This window comes from Tetrao urogallus (assembly GCF_951394365.1).
Source record: "Tetrao urogallus genome assembly, chromosome: 2".
Classification (NCBI taxonomy): domain Eukaryota; kingdom Metazoa; phylum Chordata; class Aves; order Galliformes; family Phasianidae; genus Tetrao; species Tetrao urogallus.
The window spans coordinates 92455043-92467166 of NC_136814.1; the positions used below are offsets into that span (position 1 = coordinate 92455043).

A 12124-nucleotide genomic window follows, 5' to 3' on the forward strand; every position below is an offset into this window, starting at 1 on the left:
ATTTTTCTCTTACAAAAGTCTGGTATTGAGACATAGTCAGATTTTGGAGTTGAACATCTGATTGCAACCCTATAAATACATTTTAAAATAGAATGCATGTCAAATGAAAATGTAGTTGCAAATATACCAAAAATTGGTGTTTTTTGTTTGTTCATTTTGCAATCTTGAAACCTATTTGTAAATTCCTCTACAAGAAGGGAAGGCTGCATATTTTTCACTGTTCACAGAACTGTGCTTAGCCAATGTATCAATATGCATAAAATTATTTGCCACAACTAGAGCTGGCACTGCCCTGGTTGGAGCTCAGACAGCATTAATAGTGCACTGATGGTTTTGTTGCTGCTGAGCAATGGGTGCATGCCCAAAGCTGAGCCACCACCATGATGGTATGGAATGGCCACAGCATGGACTGCAGGTTGGATATGCATGGTCTAAAACATAAAGAAGGCTATTTTGGAACCATAATGCACCCAATCTGCACTTCTTATATAACTTCTCTCAAAACTTTCTTATTTTCTCTTTCTCCGTTAACCAAATCCACAAAGTCACTTCCTGAATTAGACTGTTACTATTTAGTGCGTTAATGTGCCAAGAAAAAAGTGGCTTGAGGAATCTCAATACTACTCCAGCTCATACTTCTAGTTGATGTGCTGCACTGGTCTGATAGCAGCAAACAAAAATACAGCCCTGAATATTTGAATATCTGCATTAAATGAGCTACAAAAATTCTCTTGGTTGTATCACAGGTGCCATTTGAAAACAATATAGTCAGTCTATTGAGCAGTGCTATTGAGCAGTGAAATTACAATAGAAGATGTACATCACATTTGGCTTGCAGTCCCCAAATTTGAAGGCAGCCATTTGACCACCTGCTTATGCTCAAAACCAAGAAATATATAGCTCCTTGCAAGGGCAGGAGAGAAAAAAGTTGACTTTGCTGATGTCCCAGTCTGGAAGAAAAAAATCAAGAGGTTTTTTTCCTCCCTCCTCAAGAAAGCCCCAGGATGATAACAGCATAAATATTATGCCTGCCTTCTGGCCTATTCTCCATTTTCAAGTAGGTACACTTTGATCTTTACCTAGATAGGACAGCCTTGTTCCTCCCTTCCCAGCAGGAGACTCTCCAACCATCAGCTGCAAAAAGCTGCAGCAAATCCATCAGTGAAGAGGTTGGCAGCACACGTGCCCAGGTGACCCTCAGTGCTCTGACAGCTGCCTTCTCAAACTCGTTCACAGCATAACAATTCCCACCACAAACACATTTAGTGCACTGACCCTACTGCACAGGCTGACAGGTTCTGCAAACCTTCCCAGCTACAAAAACAACCCTTGCACAAAACCTTGCATCACACAATCATCCTTAGAAATCCCACTTTCACGCTGTCACTGTATACTTGTAACAAAGCTTAAAGGTAAATATCTTTAAGAGCTCTTCAAACTCACGTAACTATAGCTTCATAGTGTCATTAGGCTGTACCATACCTAATAATACTTCGATCCTGCTAATTGCTTAAGAGTCTTAAAAGTAGTAGTATCCATTTAGTCCAATTCAAGCGTTAAGATCTTTGGAAGATTACTTAAGAGAGCTTTGTCATATACCTTTTTTTTTTTTTCTTCCTCTCAATTGAGTCTTTGAATCCAATACTATATTTGGCTGGAGTTGTATATGATGTCCTCTCAGGTGAAATGCTGCCATCAAGAAGAGACATGAAGGGGGAGGCACATACAAAAACTCATGAGAGAACATCCTTCCAGCCTGGACTACAATATACAGGACTGGCACTCATAAGGCAAATAACACAGGGAAAGAAAAAAGATTGAGGAAAACAGTAGGAATTTTACTAAGCCATAATCATTCAGTTTCTTGAATCAATATAATTTTCAAACTAAATTCTGTAAAGATATCACTAATGCTATACTCAGATTATTATCTTAGTTCTGTTTAGGCAACTTTCTTCTATCCCACAAGGGATTGAAAAGGCTCTCCTGAGAAGAAAACCTCTCTGCAAACACAAGCCATAACCTCTGCACTTCCCATAATGGCAGCATCACTGAACCTGAAAGGATGCAGAGGTTCCCTGGATGCTGCACAAGTGGCATGCAACTCCCTGAAAAGCCCCTTCCCTTCCTTCTTCTTTTTCTATGAATCTATACCTGCTTTCTACTAAATCATTACAGCTATTCTCAGTACATACTAATTTTAAACACACACACACACATACACACACACATACTGTGCAAGACCTGTGGCCAACTCCATGCCAGTTAGTATCTTGTACTGCTTTACGATCTATTGTAAAGTCTCACTTCACGGAAATTAAGAGCCACCTTACTCCATCAAACAGGCAAAAGCCCTAAACCAATGGTCTGTGTACTCTAGGTTAGAAAGCAAACATAAGGTCAACTCCAGCCTGGAAATATATGAAGCAGATTACTTCAGTAACAAAAAAATAGCAAGGTCACAAAATAGCTGAGGTGGGAAGGGAGCCTTGAAGTTCACCTGGTCCAGTCCCTGCTCCAGCAGGGACATTCAGAGCACAGAGCCCAGCATTACGTTCAGGTGGCTTTTGAACATCTCCAAGGAAATACTGCAACGTCTCTGAGCAACTTGTGCCAGTGATCTGTCACTGGAACAGCACAGAAGCATTTCCTGGTGGGACCCATTTACCACACTATCATAATTTAGGTTATGTGAAGCTTGGTAAGATTCACTACAGAAGGGTTGTGCTTCTAAAAGCAAACGTTCTGCAGCTACTGTTGTTGCCTCATATTCATCATAAAGATCCACAGTCACACCACTAAGTCCTCAATTCATGTGGCTTCTCACCCATTCTCTATTTCTTTGCATTTATTTTCATTTTGACTACAATTGGAGCATAGAACAACTATGGTGAGTCTTTGTCAGAGAAAAAAAAAAATCATGAAAGAATTACACATCCTAAAATTGATGGATACTTTCCATGTTTATGCAATGTTCACATAGCTACAGCAAAGAAAAAACAGACTACATTTTGAGGGCAATATGAACAGTACAAATAGCACAAGAAAAATCTGCAGCCATCTGATTAAAGAAGAGAAATTAAATAGGTTGAAAATTAAACTAATCCTGCACAAAATGGAATTCAACACTTTACTTGATCAAGTTCTTCAAAGTAGTTTCAAACAGCAAGTGCTTATATGCTAGTACAAAGGCTCAGGATTTGTATATTTCATTTACATTTTCATGTGTCTGAAATGTGAGTGATATAGCTCTGCCAACTAAGATATTCTCATTCCATTAGGTCATATTTTCATGAAAACCAAATAAAAAAAAGATAGTATTTGCATGTTATTCTAATCTACCTTTCTTATACTGATACCTAAACACACACACACACACACACACACACACAAAAAAAAAAAAAACCTTCAAAACTGACCAGAAATTATGCAGAAATATTTTTATTGCAAGTGAGTTAGCATATCTGCTAACTCTGATGGATAGAAGGAATTAGCTTCACATTCATAAACTTAAAAACCATGCTACACTGAAGATCAAACACATACTTAAAACAACCACATTTCCTCAGGCAGTAGCCCAGATCAGATTGTTATTGACTCCTGGAGCCAAACACAGGTTGGACTAATCTCTAGTGCAACTTCTAGATGCCCTGGGTTTGTGACATATAATTATTTACAATAGAAGTAGAAAGATACCTTCCTCTCTCTAAATGCTTTACCATTTCAAATTTCAGCTTTGAGTAAGCTTGTCATAGAGTTAAAGGAAAGATTATCGGTAACTGAAAGTAAAAAAAATAAAAAGCCAGACTTAAGCAACAAAAGAAAAATTCTTTAAACATGCTTTAACAGAAAAGTTATTCTGAAGTCACAGTGTTTCTGACACGTACACTGGAAAGAAGCAGTCATAAACCATCTTTCTTATTCCCCATCCCCTCTCTAAATGCTCTGAATTAAGTGTAATTCTTTTTGATTACCACCACCTTAGTGCTTTTGCTTCCCAATCCCATCACAGCTGTTACACAGATTGCAGAAGGGAAGAGGTCCACAAGAGATGTGTGATGTGAAAGGCTGAATAGTGCAGGCCCATAAGCAGGCAGCAGACAGGCTAGATTTCTTATATTTCTGAGAAATTTATCATTATAAGAACCCCTAGAAAGAAGCTATGAACTTTACTAAATAGAGGACATATTCCATTCTACAAGAAAGATTTAAGTTTTGTTAATCTTTGAGTACAATCTACACACAAAACAGTGGTGTATTACCAGACTTCAGTAGATTTAACTTGTGGTGTAGGTCAGTGCTACACATCAGCTCTTATATGAGAGGAAAACCACACAGATCTCCTTCTAAGACAGACCTATTTGTGTAGTCAGCATTACAGAGCATGCACTTCAGTAGATAGAGCACCAAACTTCATAAACAGAACCTTCATAAGCTTCCAGAACACTTTCCATAAGCATTCTAGTAATGAAAAAAATGCATGTAATCATATATTTATGGTTACTTTATATTACTGAATAGACGTAGAATGAAGACTTTGCTCTGTAAGCTGCAGAAGAAATACAGGCTCTCCTATTAGTGCTGTAACAGCAATAGGAGTAGGGCAGTTGTTGCTAGAGAGAGCAGCTGAGTAAAACCTTATTGTGGGAAGGAATAACGGGACAGCATTGCTCTCATCAACCTGGCTACCATACTGGGTGTTTCCCTTACAACTTGTAGGAACTGCAATATGAGACTGTATTCTTCCATTACAATCAATAGGTTCATAAGGTAGAGTAGGGCAGTCCAGGAAGAGGCTCCATCCTTATAGCCAAAATCACAGAGCTGCAGTAGTTAGAAGGGTCCTCTAGAGACCACCTAGCCCAACCCCCTGCTGAAAGCTGGTTCCTACAGCAGATCACACAAGGAGACATCCAGGCAGGTCCTGAATATCTCCAGACAAAGAAACTCCACCACCTTTCTGTGTTGCCTGTTCCAGCACTCTGCCACCATCGCTCTTCCTCATGACGGTATGGAACTTCCTCTGTTACAGTTTTTGCCTTGTTGTGTGGCTTCCCACCCTTGGAATCAGCTCTAAGGATATGGGTTAATCTGTCATGGAGGACAGGCACAGAGAGAAGGAAACAGCAAGAGACACCTACGTACACCATATTGCTTTGCAGTTAGATATAACCGCGTACAATTCACAACTTCTTATGAAGTTCTACGCTCTACCTTCAGAAGACCATTTGGAAAGAGAAAAAAAATAATAATAAATTCTGAAATGGGAAAAACAGCTATAACCTACAGGAGACTGCTGGCAACTTATCGGCCCAGAAAAAAAAAAAAAAAAAAAAAAAAAAAAAAAAAAAAAAGCTGCTAGAGAAGCAGACAAGAAGCTGACAAGGAAGCAGGAGACCCGGCAGCCCGGTTGAGCACATCTGCCCAGGGCACGCCGGGGACACCGCCACGCAGCGCGGCGGAGGCGCAGCCTCCAGCCCGTCGGCGGCCTAGGGAGCGGCACGGCGGCTCCCGCAGCTGCCGACAGCGAACCAACCCTCCGCCGCCCGCACCCACCTGGAACTCCAGCCCGTAGATCACCGGCGCGTCGTCCTCCATGCCGGCACGCAACGCCCGCCTCTCCCCGCCGCTTCTTTCTGGCCCTCGGCGCTGCCCGTCGGCCGCTTCCCGGAGCGGACCCGGCGCAGCCGCACTGCCGCCCGGCGCAGGCGCAGTGGGGAAAGGCAGCGGAGGCGGCGGCGGGCTAAGGGAGCCGGGCTGGACGGTGAGACGGCCGTGGGGCGCGGGCCTGCAGGAGGACGCAGACGCCGAGGAGGAGGGTATGTGCCGGTACGTGCGGGTACGTGTCCGCGGCGCTGCGTTGCGCCGATGAAGGCGGCGGGGTGGCCGCGCCCACTTTGCAGCGCCGGGGGGACCCCGCGGAGGCCCCGAACCGGGAGGGGAGGAAGCAGCGCTCCGCGGTAGCGGTGGTGATGGCCGGGCTGAGCCGCTCGCTCCTCGCCTGCGCCGGATTAGTCCTTGCGGCTGTCCTGCTGCGTGTGCTTAGGTGGAGGCATCTGCTAGCGAATCCCAGCGGTTGGGTCTTGCTCAGAACGCCGCGGGCTGAAGAGAGCCTTTTTGTGATTTTTGTTCCGTGCGCAGATCTTGAAGGAAGAATGTCAGATGGTGAAATGACTGTGCTTTTAAAGCGAGAATTACAGTGTTCATTTGATACGTAGTTATTTGGAGTGACGAAACTAATTCCTGCGTGTGGTTTCTCCCTTCAGCTGCCATGGAGAATAGTGCAAGCACTGCTAAGGATGCTCGGAGCGCCTTGGATGAAGAGGACAGAGGAAATACAACTCAGCAGAAAACTCAGGAAGAAATCCTCTTTCACGAGGAAACCATTGATCTTGGTGGTGATGAGTCTGAAGGGAATGAAACGGTATCAGAAGATTCAAATAACTTTATAGATAAGCTTAATGAACAAATGATGGAGAGTGTCATTATTTCAGACTCTCCAAACAACAGTGAAGATGACACCGGTGAACTTGGTTGTCTGCAGGAGATTGTAGAGCAAATGGAAGCGAAGGATAACCAAAATACTCAAGCGGAAGTGGGTAAAGAAGAGCTTTTAAGTAATGAGAGTGAAACTGAACATGAAGAGACGCCCAAAGATATCTCTGAGATTGGAACTGATGATCAGGCATCTTTAAAGGAAGAGTCAATTCAGGAAACAGACAAAGATGAACCAAAGTTGGGAAACAACATTCCCGTTGAAGCAAAGCCAAATGGTATTGACAAAAGCAAACCAGATGACCAGATATCATCACCCAGTACTAGCAGCAGACCATCTGCTGAGGCTGAGCCTATCCCTGTGTGTACTATTTTCAGCCAAGCAAACAATGCTAATGCTCAGCCACAGTTGTTCCTGCCTGATGGCTTCGAGCCTCAGATGGTGAAATCTCCTAGTTTCAGTAGTATCATTGAGACTCCAGTGAAGTCTAATCCACAGGTGGTTCAGCCCAGTCCTAGTCTAAGCAAGTTCTTTGGTGATACTGTTAACACTAATACTTTAGCTTCAGATTTTTTTGACTCGTTTACTACATCCAATTTTATTTCTGTCAGTAATCCCAACGCGAGCTCTTCAGTTCCAGAACAGATGTCCTCTCTGTCAAATGGTGGAGAAAGTTCCTGTGCTCAGACCAACCCTACTTTCTCTGTAGGAAATGGGAGACCTGAAGGAAGTGGTCCTCAAGCATCCCTAGAAACAACGCAGTCCCCCAAACCATTCTCACAAATCCAGGCTGTATTTGCTGGGAGTGATGACCCATTTGCCACAGCCTTAAATATGAGTGAACTAGACAGAAGAAATGATGCGTGGCTTCCCAGTGAGGAAACCAGAAATGTTCTCATCTCAGTTGCCACACAACAATACAGTACTGTATTCATAGACAAAGAGAATCTCACCATGCCTGGATTAAAATTTGATAATATCCAGGTAAGAGTCTGTGGTTGTACTTTGGTTGTTCATTGTATTTTAGAAATACTGAATAAGAGCTCTCCAAGAATGTGTTTAATGTAGTGCTTTGTTGCCAGCTGCCCTCTTGTACTATTCCCATCCTCACTAGAAAATTTAATTTACTGCCTACTAGTGCCTGTAAGGGCTAAAACGTAAGCTGAGTTAAATTTGTTTGAGATATTGGAAACCAGTATTGACAGCATACATAAAATCCAAAGCTGGATCCAGGTATAAATCTACGTGTACAAAAGCACCTAAGTGGAAAGAAGACATTACAGTATGTCAGTGTAGCACATTTCTGTGGTAAGACCTGAAGCAAAATCAGCAAGGGGATCAAAGGGGCTCCCTCCTGCTTTCTTTGTTATTATTTATAAGCAAACATGTCAGCGTAGTCCAGCTTTGAGGTTCTCTATGTCTACATGAATTGCATCACATCCAGTTACTGGTTTTCAGTGGCCTAACTGTTCTCTTTCACAGGCCAGACATCCCTTGGTTTGCTGTCATTGTTCTGTATTATTGTTGGGCTTTGAATTAATTGCATATTTAATTGAAACTATAATTATGAAGTACTCAAGATGCCAGCTAAAGCATTTTGGAGGCATGTTTTTAATGTTAAATCAGTTTCCAATAACATGCATTAAAGTTTTGGTATGAGTATGCATTTGTAAACAGGAGGGATTCCAAATTTTAAAAGGGGCAGAAAGAGACAGGACAAAGGGGAATGGTTTTAAACTAATAGAGAGATTTAAATTAGATGTTAGGAGGAAATGTTTCATTCCATGGGTGGTCAGGCACTGGTACAGCTGCCCAGAGAGGCTGTGGGTGCCCCAACCCTGGAGGCCTTCAAGGACAGGTTGGATGGGGCCCTGAGCATCCTGAGTTGGTGGGTGGCAACCCTGCCCATGGCAGGGGGTTTTTAACTGGGTGGTCTTTAAGTTCCCTTCTAACCCACGCCATTCTATGAATTAAATGTATTTGAGTTTCATGATTAGCTTCTGAAATCTCCAGAAGTAGTACATAGAACTGCAGTGGTCTTGGGCTGCAGTTAGGGAGATGCTGAGAAATAGATAGCTGAGCAGAACTACAATGTGAAATTGAGGCACAAGAGTACCACATACAGAATTACTCAGTTTATTGTTAGCAAAGCTGGAAGTAGACCATGTATTTGGACTTGTCTTCCTCCTAGCTGCTCCATTGTGCAAAATGTAGAATTAATGTTTCTGACTTTGGAAATCTGTATGTTAAATGTCTGTCTCAGCTAGTCTCATTTCTTCAAATTACTGATCTGCTTCAATAGCCTAATTTCTCTAATTCCAACAGTTACATATTGTTATTCTCTGGTTCTTTTGGAATTAAAAATACTTGTTTAATTGGTTCTGTGATTTTTTTTTTTTCTTCTACTTTTTTTTTTTTTTTCCTGGTGGATATTTAAAGTCAGTTGTTTGTGTGCCACTTTATCTGTTATAAATATCAGGTAAAACTTTGCTTTGTAATATTTCTGAAAGGCATTTTGTAAGTTATGTGAAAGGTATACTGTGCATGTGTATATATAGAGTTATGCACCAACCCTTTGTTGCCAGCTCTGAAGGGCATGTGTATATGTATAGTTAATGTAGTGATTTGAAGGATCTGAAGGAAACAAATAAGCTTGGGTATTTTCGTGCTAATTGGAACCTAAACATTAGAAAAAAGAATCTAACCAAGAACGCATAGTAAATCTAGGAATTTTCATTCAAGTACTGCAAATATCTATGCATTTGTGTTCATTTCACGCAGAAAGTACTGGAAGGTGAGTGTTTCTCAAGTGACAAAGATATGTTGCTTGCCTTCGTTTCGATATTTTGTTTTACCAAAATAATGTTGAAAAGCATCTCATTGTGTTTCTTCTTTTTTTCTGCCATGAACACAAAGGGAGATGCAGTAAAAGACTTAATGCTCCGCTTCCTAGGGGAGCAAGCTGCAGTGAAGAGACAAGTTCTAAATGCCAACTCTGTTGAACAGTCATTTGTAGGCTTGAAACAGCTAATTGTAAGTACAAATGTTCATAATTTAATATATATTAAATGTCACGCTTCCCTCAACATTATTGATGGCTAATGAGTGTGAGAAGGAAATTAAAAAGTGTGTATTAATCTGTTTGTGGTCCTGCAGAAGTACTAACCAAAGTACAGTAATTTTCTTAATGAGAATGAAACTGGTATTTAAATACTGGTATTAATGGATGTAGTAATTTTTTTTTGTATGCAAAAGTTAGAAACAAGGCAATTTTAAGATACTGTGAGTTTTGTCAGCTGTTAATGTTTACACAGTGTAAACAGTTTCAAAATAGGTTTTAATAGCTTTTTTGTTCATTTCCATATGCATTCTTGATGTTTTTGCAGCAGTGTTTTGCAGAAGGTTAAGATGTACCATTAACGTGGTAAGCAAAGCTGAATTGGTAGTTTCAACTGCTTTTATTTTTTATTTCAAAGCAGGAAAACTACACTAAAATGCTTCCAAATGAAGGTTTATTTTTCTGTAGAGAAAGGTTCTTTCAGACCTTTCAGTAGCTGCGTCCAGCAGCCTCGTGAGCTTTGCCTTGTTCTTTCAACTACTGGGTTCCATGTGAAACTCATCACTATTAAATGGCTGAGCTGAACTTAATCTCTTGATGTCAAAATGTTTCAGGCTTATTTTATTTCTGAAAAAAATGAATGAAAAATTACTGAGGAAAAGCACTTAAGAATTGTGTTATAACAATTTGTATTTAGCATTTAACATTTCATAGTTTAGTTGCATTACATTACATGTAAAAGCTTTAAAGGAAACTTTTTGTCACGTTTAGAAGATTCTAGGTAGTCTCTTCAAACGAATTCAGAGTTAATTCTTGAAACTAAACCTGGAAAAACATACTGTGGTCTCCATCATAGAGATGATTTTTCTGTCTCTCTCCATGTTCTGCTTAACTGGAGAGTTTAGAGAAAAAAAAAATGTCATTAAGAAATCTTGTCTCCATCTGTGCCAGAGAAGGAAAGGGCTTTTTCCCCCACATTTGCTCTTTTGTTAGAGTCAGTTTGATATACAGGGAGAAACAAATCTTTCTCTATTTGGCCCAGTGGCTTTGTCCACGCAAATTGTTTTGTGCTGCAAACTATCTTATACCTTAAGTACAGTGCTGCCGTGGGTATCATTTTAGCTTTGAGTGTGCACTTAAGCTTCATAAGAGCATTTTTATGACTTTGCAATTAAAGCAGAGTGTACAGGAAGCATTGTGCTGCTGTCACATCTTTTACTACCTGCAGCAGATCTCTTTTAAAATTTATCTCATTTGACAGTGTTTTGTTTTTGTTTTGTAAAATTGAAACCAGCCATTCTGCCAGAAGTCAGTGTTCTTCAGTTTTCTGGGCTTCCAACTAACTGTTAGCTGATGGCTGAGTGTGGAATACAATGAATTCTCAGTTTTGTTTGTAGAACTTTGTTTTTTATTATAAGAATTAATTTGGTTTATTTGTTCCTTGCTAATATGACTGTGTTGTTGTTTTCTTTTTTTGTTTTTGTTTTCTGAAATTCTTAATGTAGAAAACTTATTTTCGTTTGGCAGCAGTCTTAACAGTAATAAGTATTTTGAACTTTCTTAGAACCATTAAAATTCTGTAATAGATTATATTAACTAGAAAGCTGAATGCCAGGCCAAAATAAGTATAAGAAGTGCTTCTTTAGCAACCACCAATTTTATTGTCTTTGAGCGAATTCCTGACAAAACATATTCAGGGAATGTTATGTTTTCATGTAAAGGGCCACTTACAGGGAATATTCTAATTAACATCTGGATAAAATCTGGAGCTTGAGTTCAGCCTGTTGCAATTTGGAATACTGCTACGCAGTTCCCACAAGAACAGGATTCTTCCTTACCTGTTTAGTATCCATATGAATTACACATCAACGTAGAAATTAATGAGATCACTTCTGTCGTATAATTTAATTCCTTTCAGCGATGGACAGCCATGCAATAGGGTCTGTTTCAGAGGGGTCCACACACAGAAAGGAGAAAAATAGACTTATGTGTGAGTATGGAGGTAAATTCTATCCTATTATTTAAATGTGTACATGTGAGCTAGTGTCTCAACTCTGAAGTCAAAAGAGATCAAATCAATACAGTTACTGGAAACACCTAAACTTAGATGTGTAAATGTGGAGTCCCATGTAACACGCCCAAGAACTGTAGGAAGATGCTGTAAAAAGGCACCAGTAGCCACTGGAACTAAAAGTAAATGCTGAGTCCTTTTAGGTTTGCTAGGTTAAAATGCCCCAGTGATGGCATTCACTCAGAGTTGTAACGATTGTGACTTCTGTTTCATGTTGCTTTTAAAATTATTTTGTTGATGTTTCCTTCCTCTCTACTGTTACTTTGTATGGAGAGAGAACAGTGACATTTCTATTTCTCAGATTTTTTTGTATCTTATTTTTAAAGGCAAAATTTTCTGATTTCTGCTAGTTATCCCATAATAGGTACACTGGCTCAACCATTCTACAGCTCTTCTTGGTGTCTCTTTCTATTGAATCTAGCACTCTCTCACTGTGACTGTCTAGAACTCAGAGCAGTATACTGTACATGTTCACGTACATGTTTTTTACATGTTAATA

At 40.3% G+C, this 12124-nt stretch overlaps 2 protein-coding genes across 2 annotated transcripts in view; one reads left to right on the forward strand and one right to left on the reverse strand.

Moving 5' to 3' along the window:
• The window catches only part of EIPR1 (EARP complex and GARP complex interacting protein 1), a gene marked incomplete at both ends in the record, with an annotated part of 59050 nt that extends 53452 nt beyond the window's left edge, over positions 1-5598 (reverse strand). Inside the window, one exon of the mRNA XM_079532611.1 lies at positions 5557-5598. Within this exon, the coding sequence (XP_079388737.1) occupies positions 5557-5598 (42 nt within the window). The remainder of the gene's footprint in view (positions 1-5556) is intronic.
• Positions 5599-6271: 673 nt separating this feature from the next.
• TRAPPC12 (trafficking protein particle complex subunit 12) overlaps positions 6272-12124 on the forward strand; it is a gene marked incomplete at both ends in the record, with an annotated part of 45026 nt that continues 39173 nt past the window's right edge. The window contains 2 exons of the mRNA XM_079532715.1: positions 6272-7480; positions 9413-9529. Coding sequence (XP_079388841.1) covers positions 6272-7480; positions 9413-9529 — 1326 coding nt within the window. The remainder of the gene's footprint in view (positions 7481-9412; positions 9530-12124) is intronic.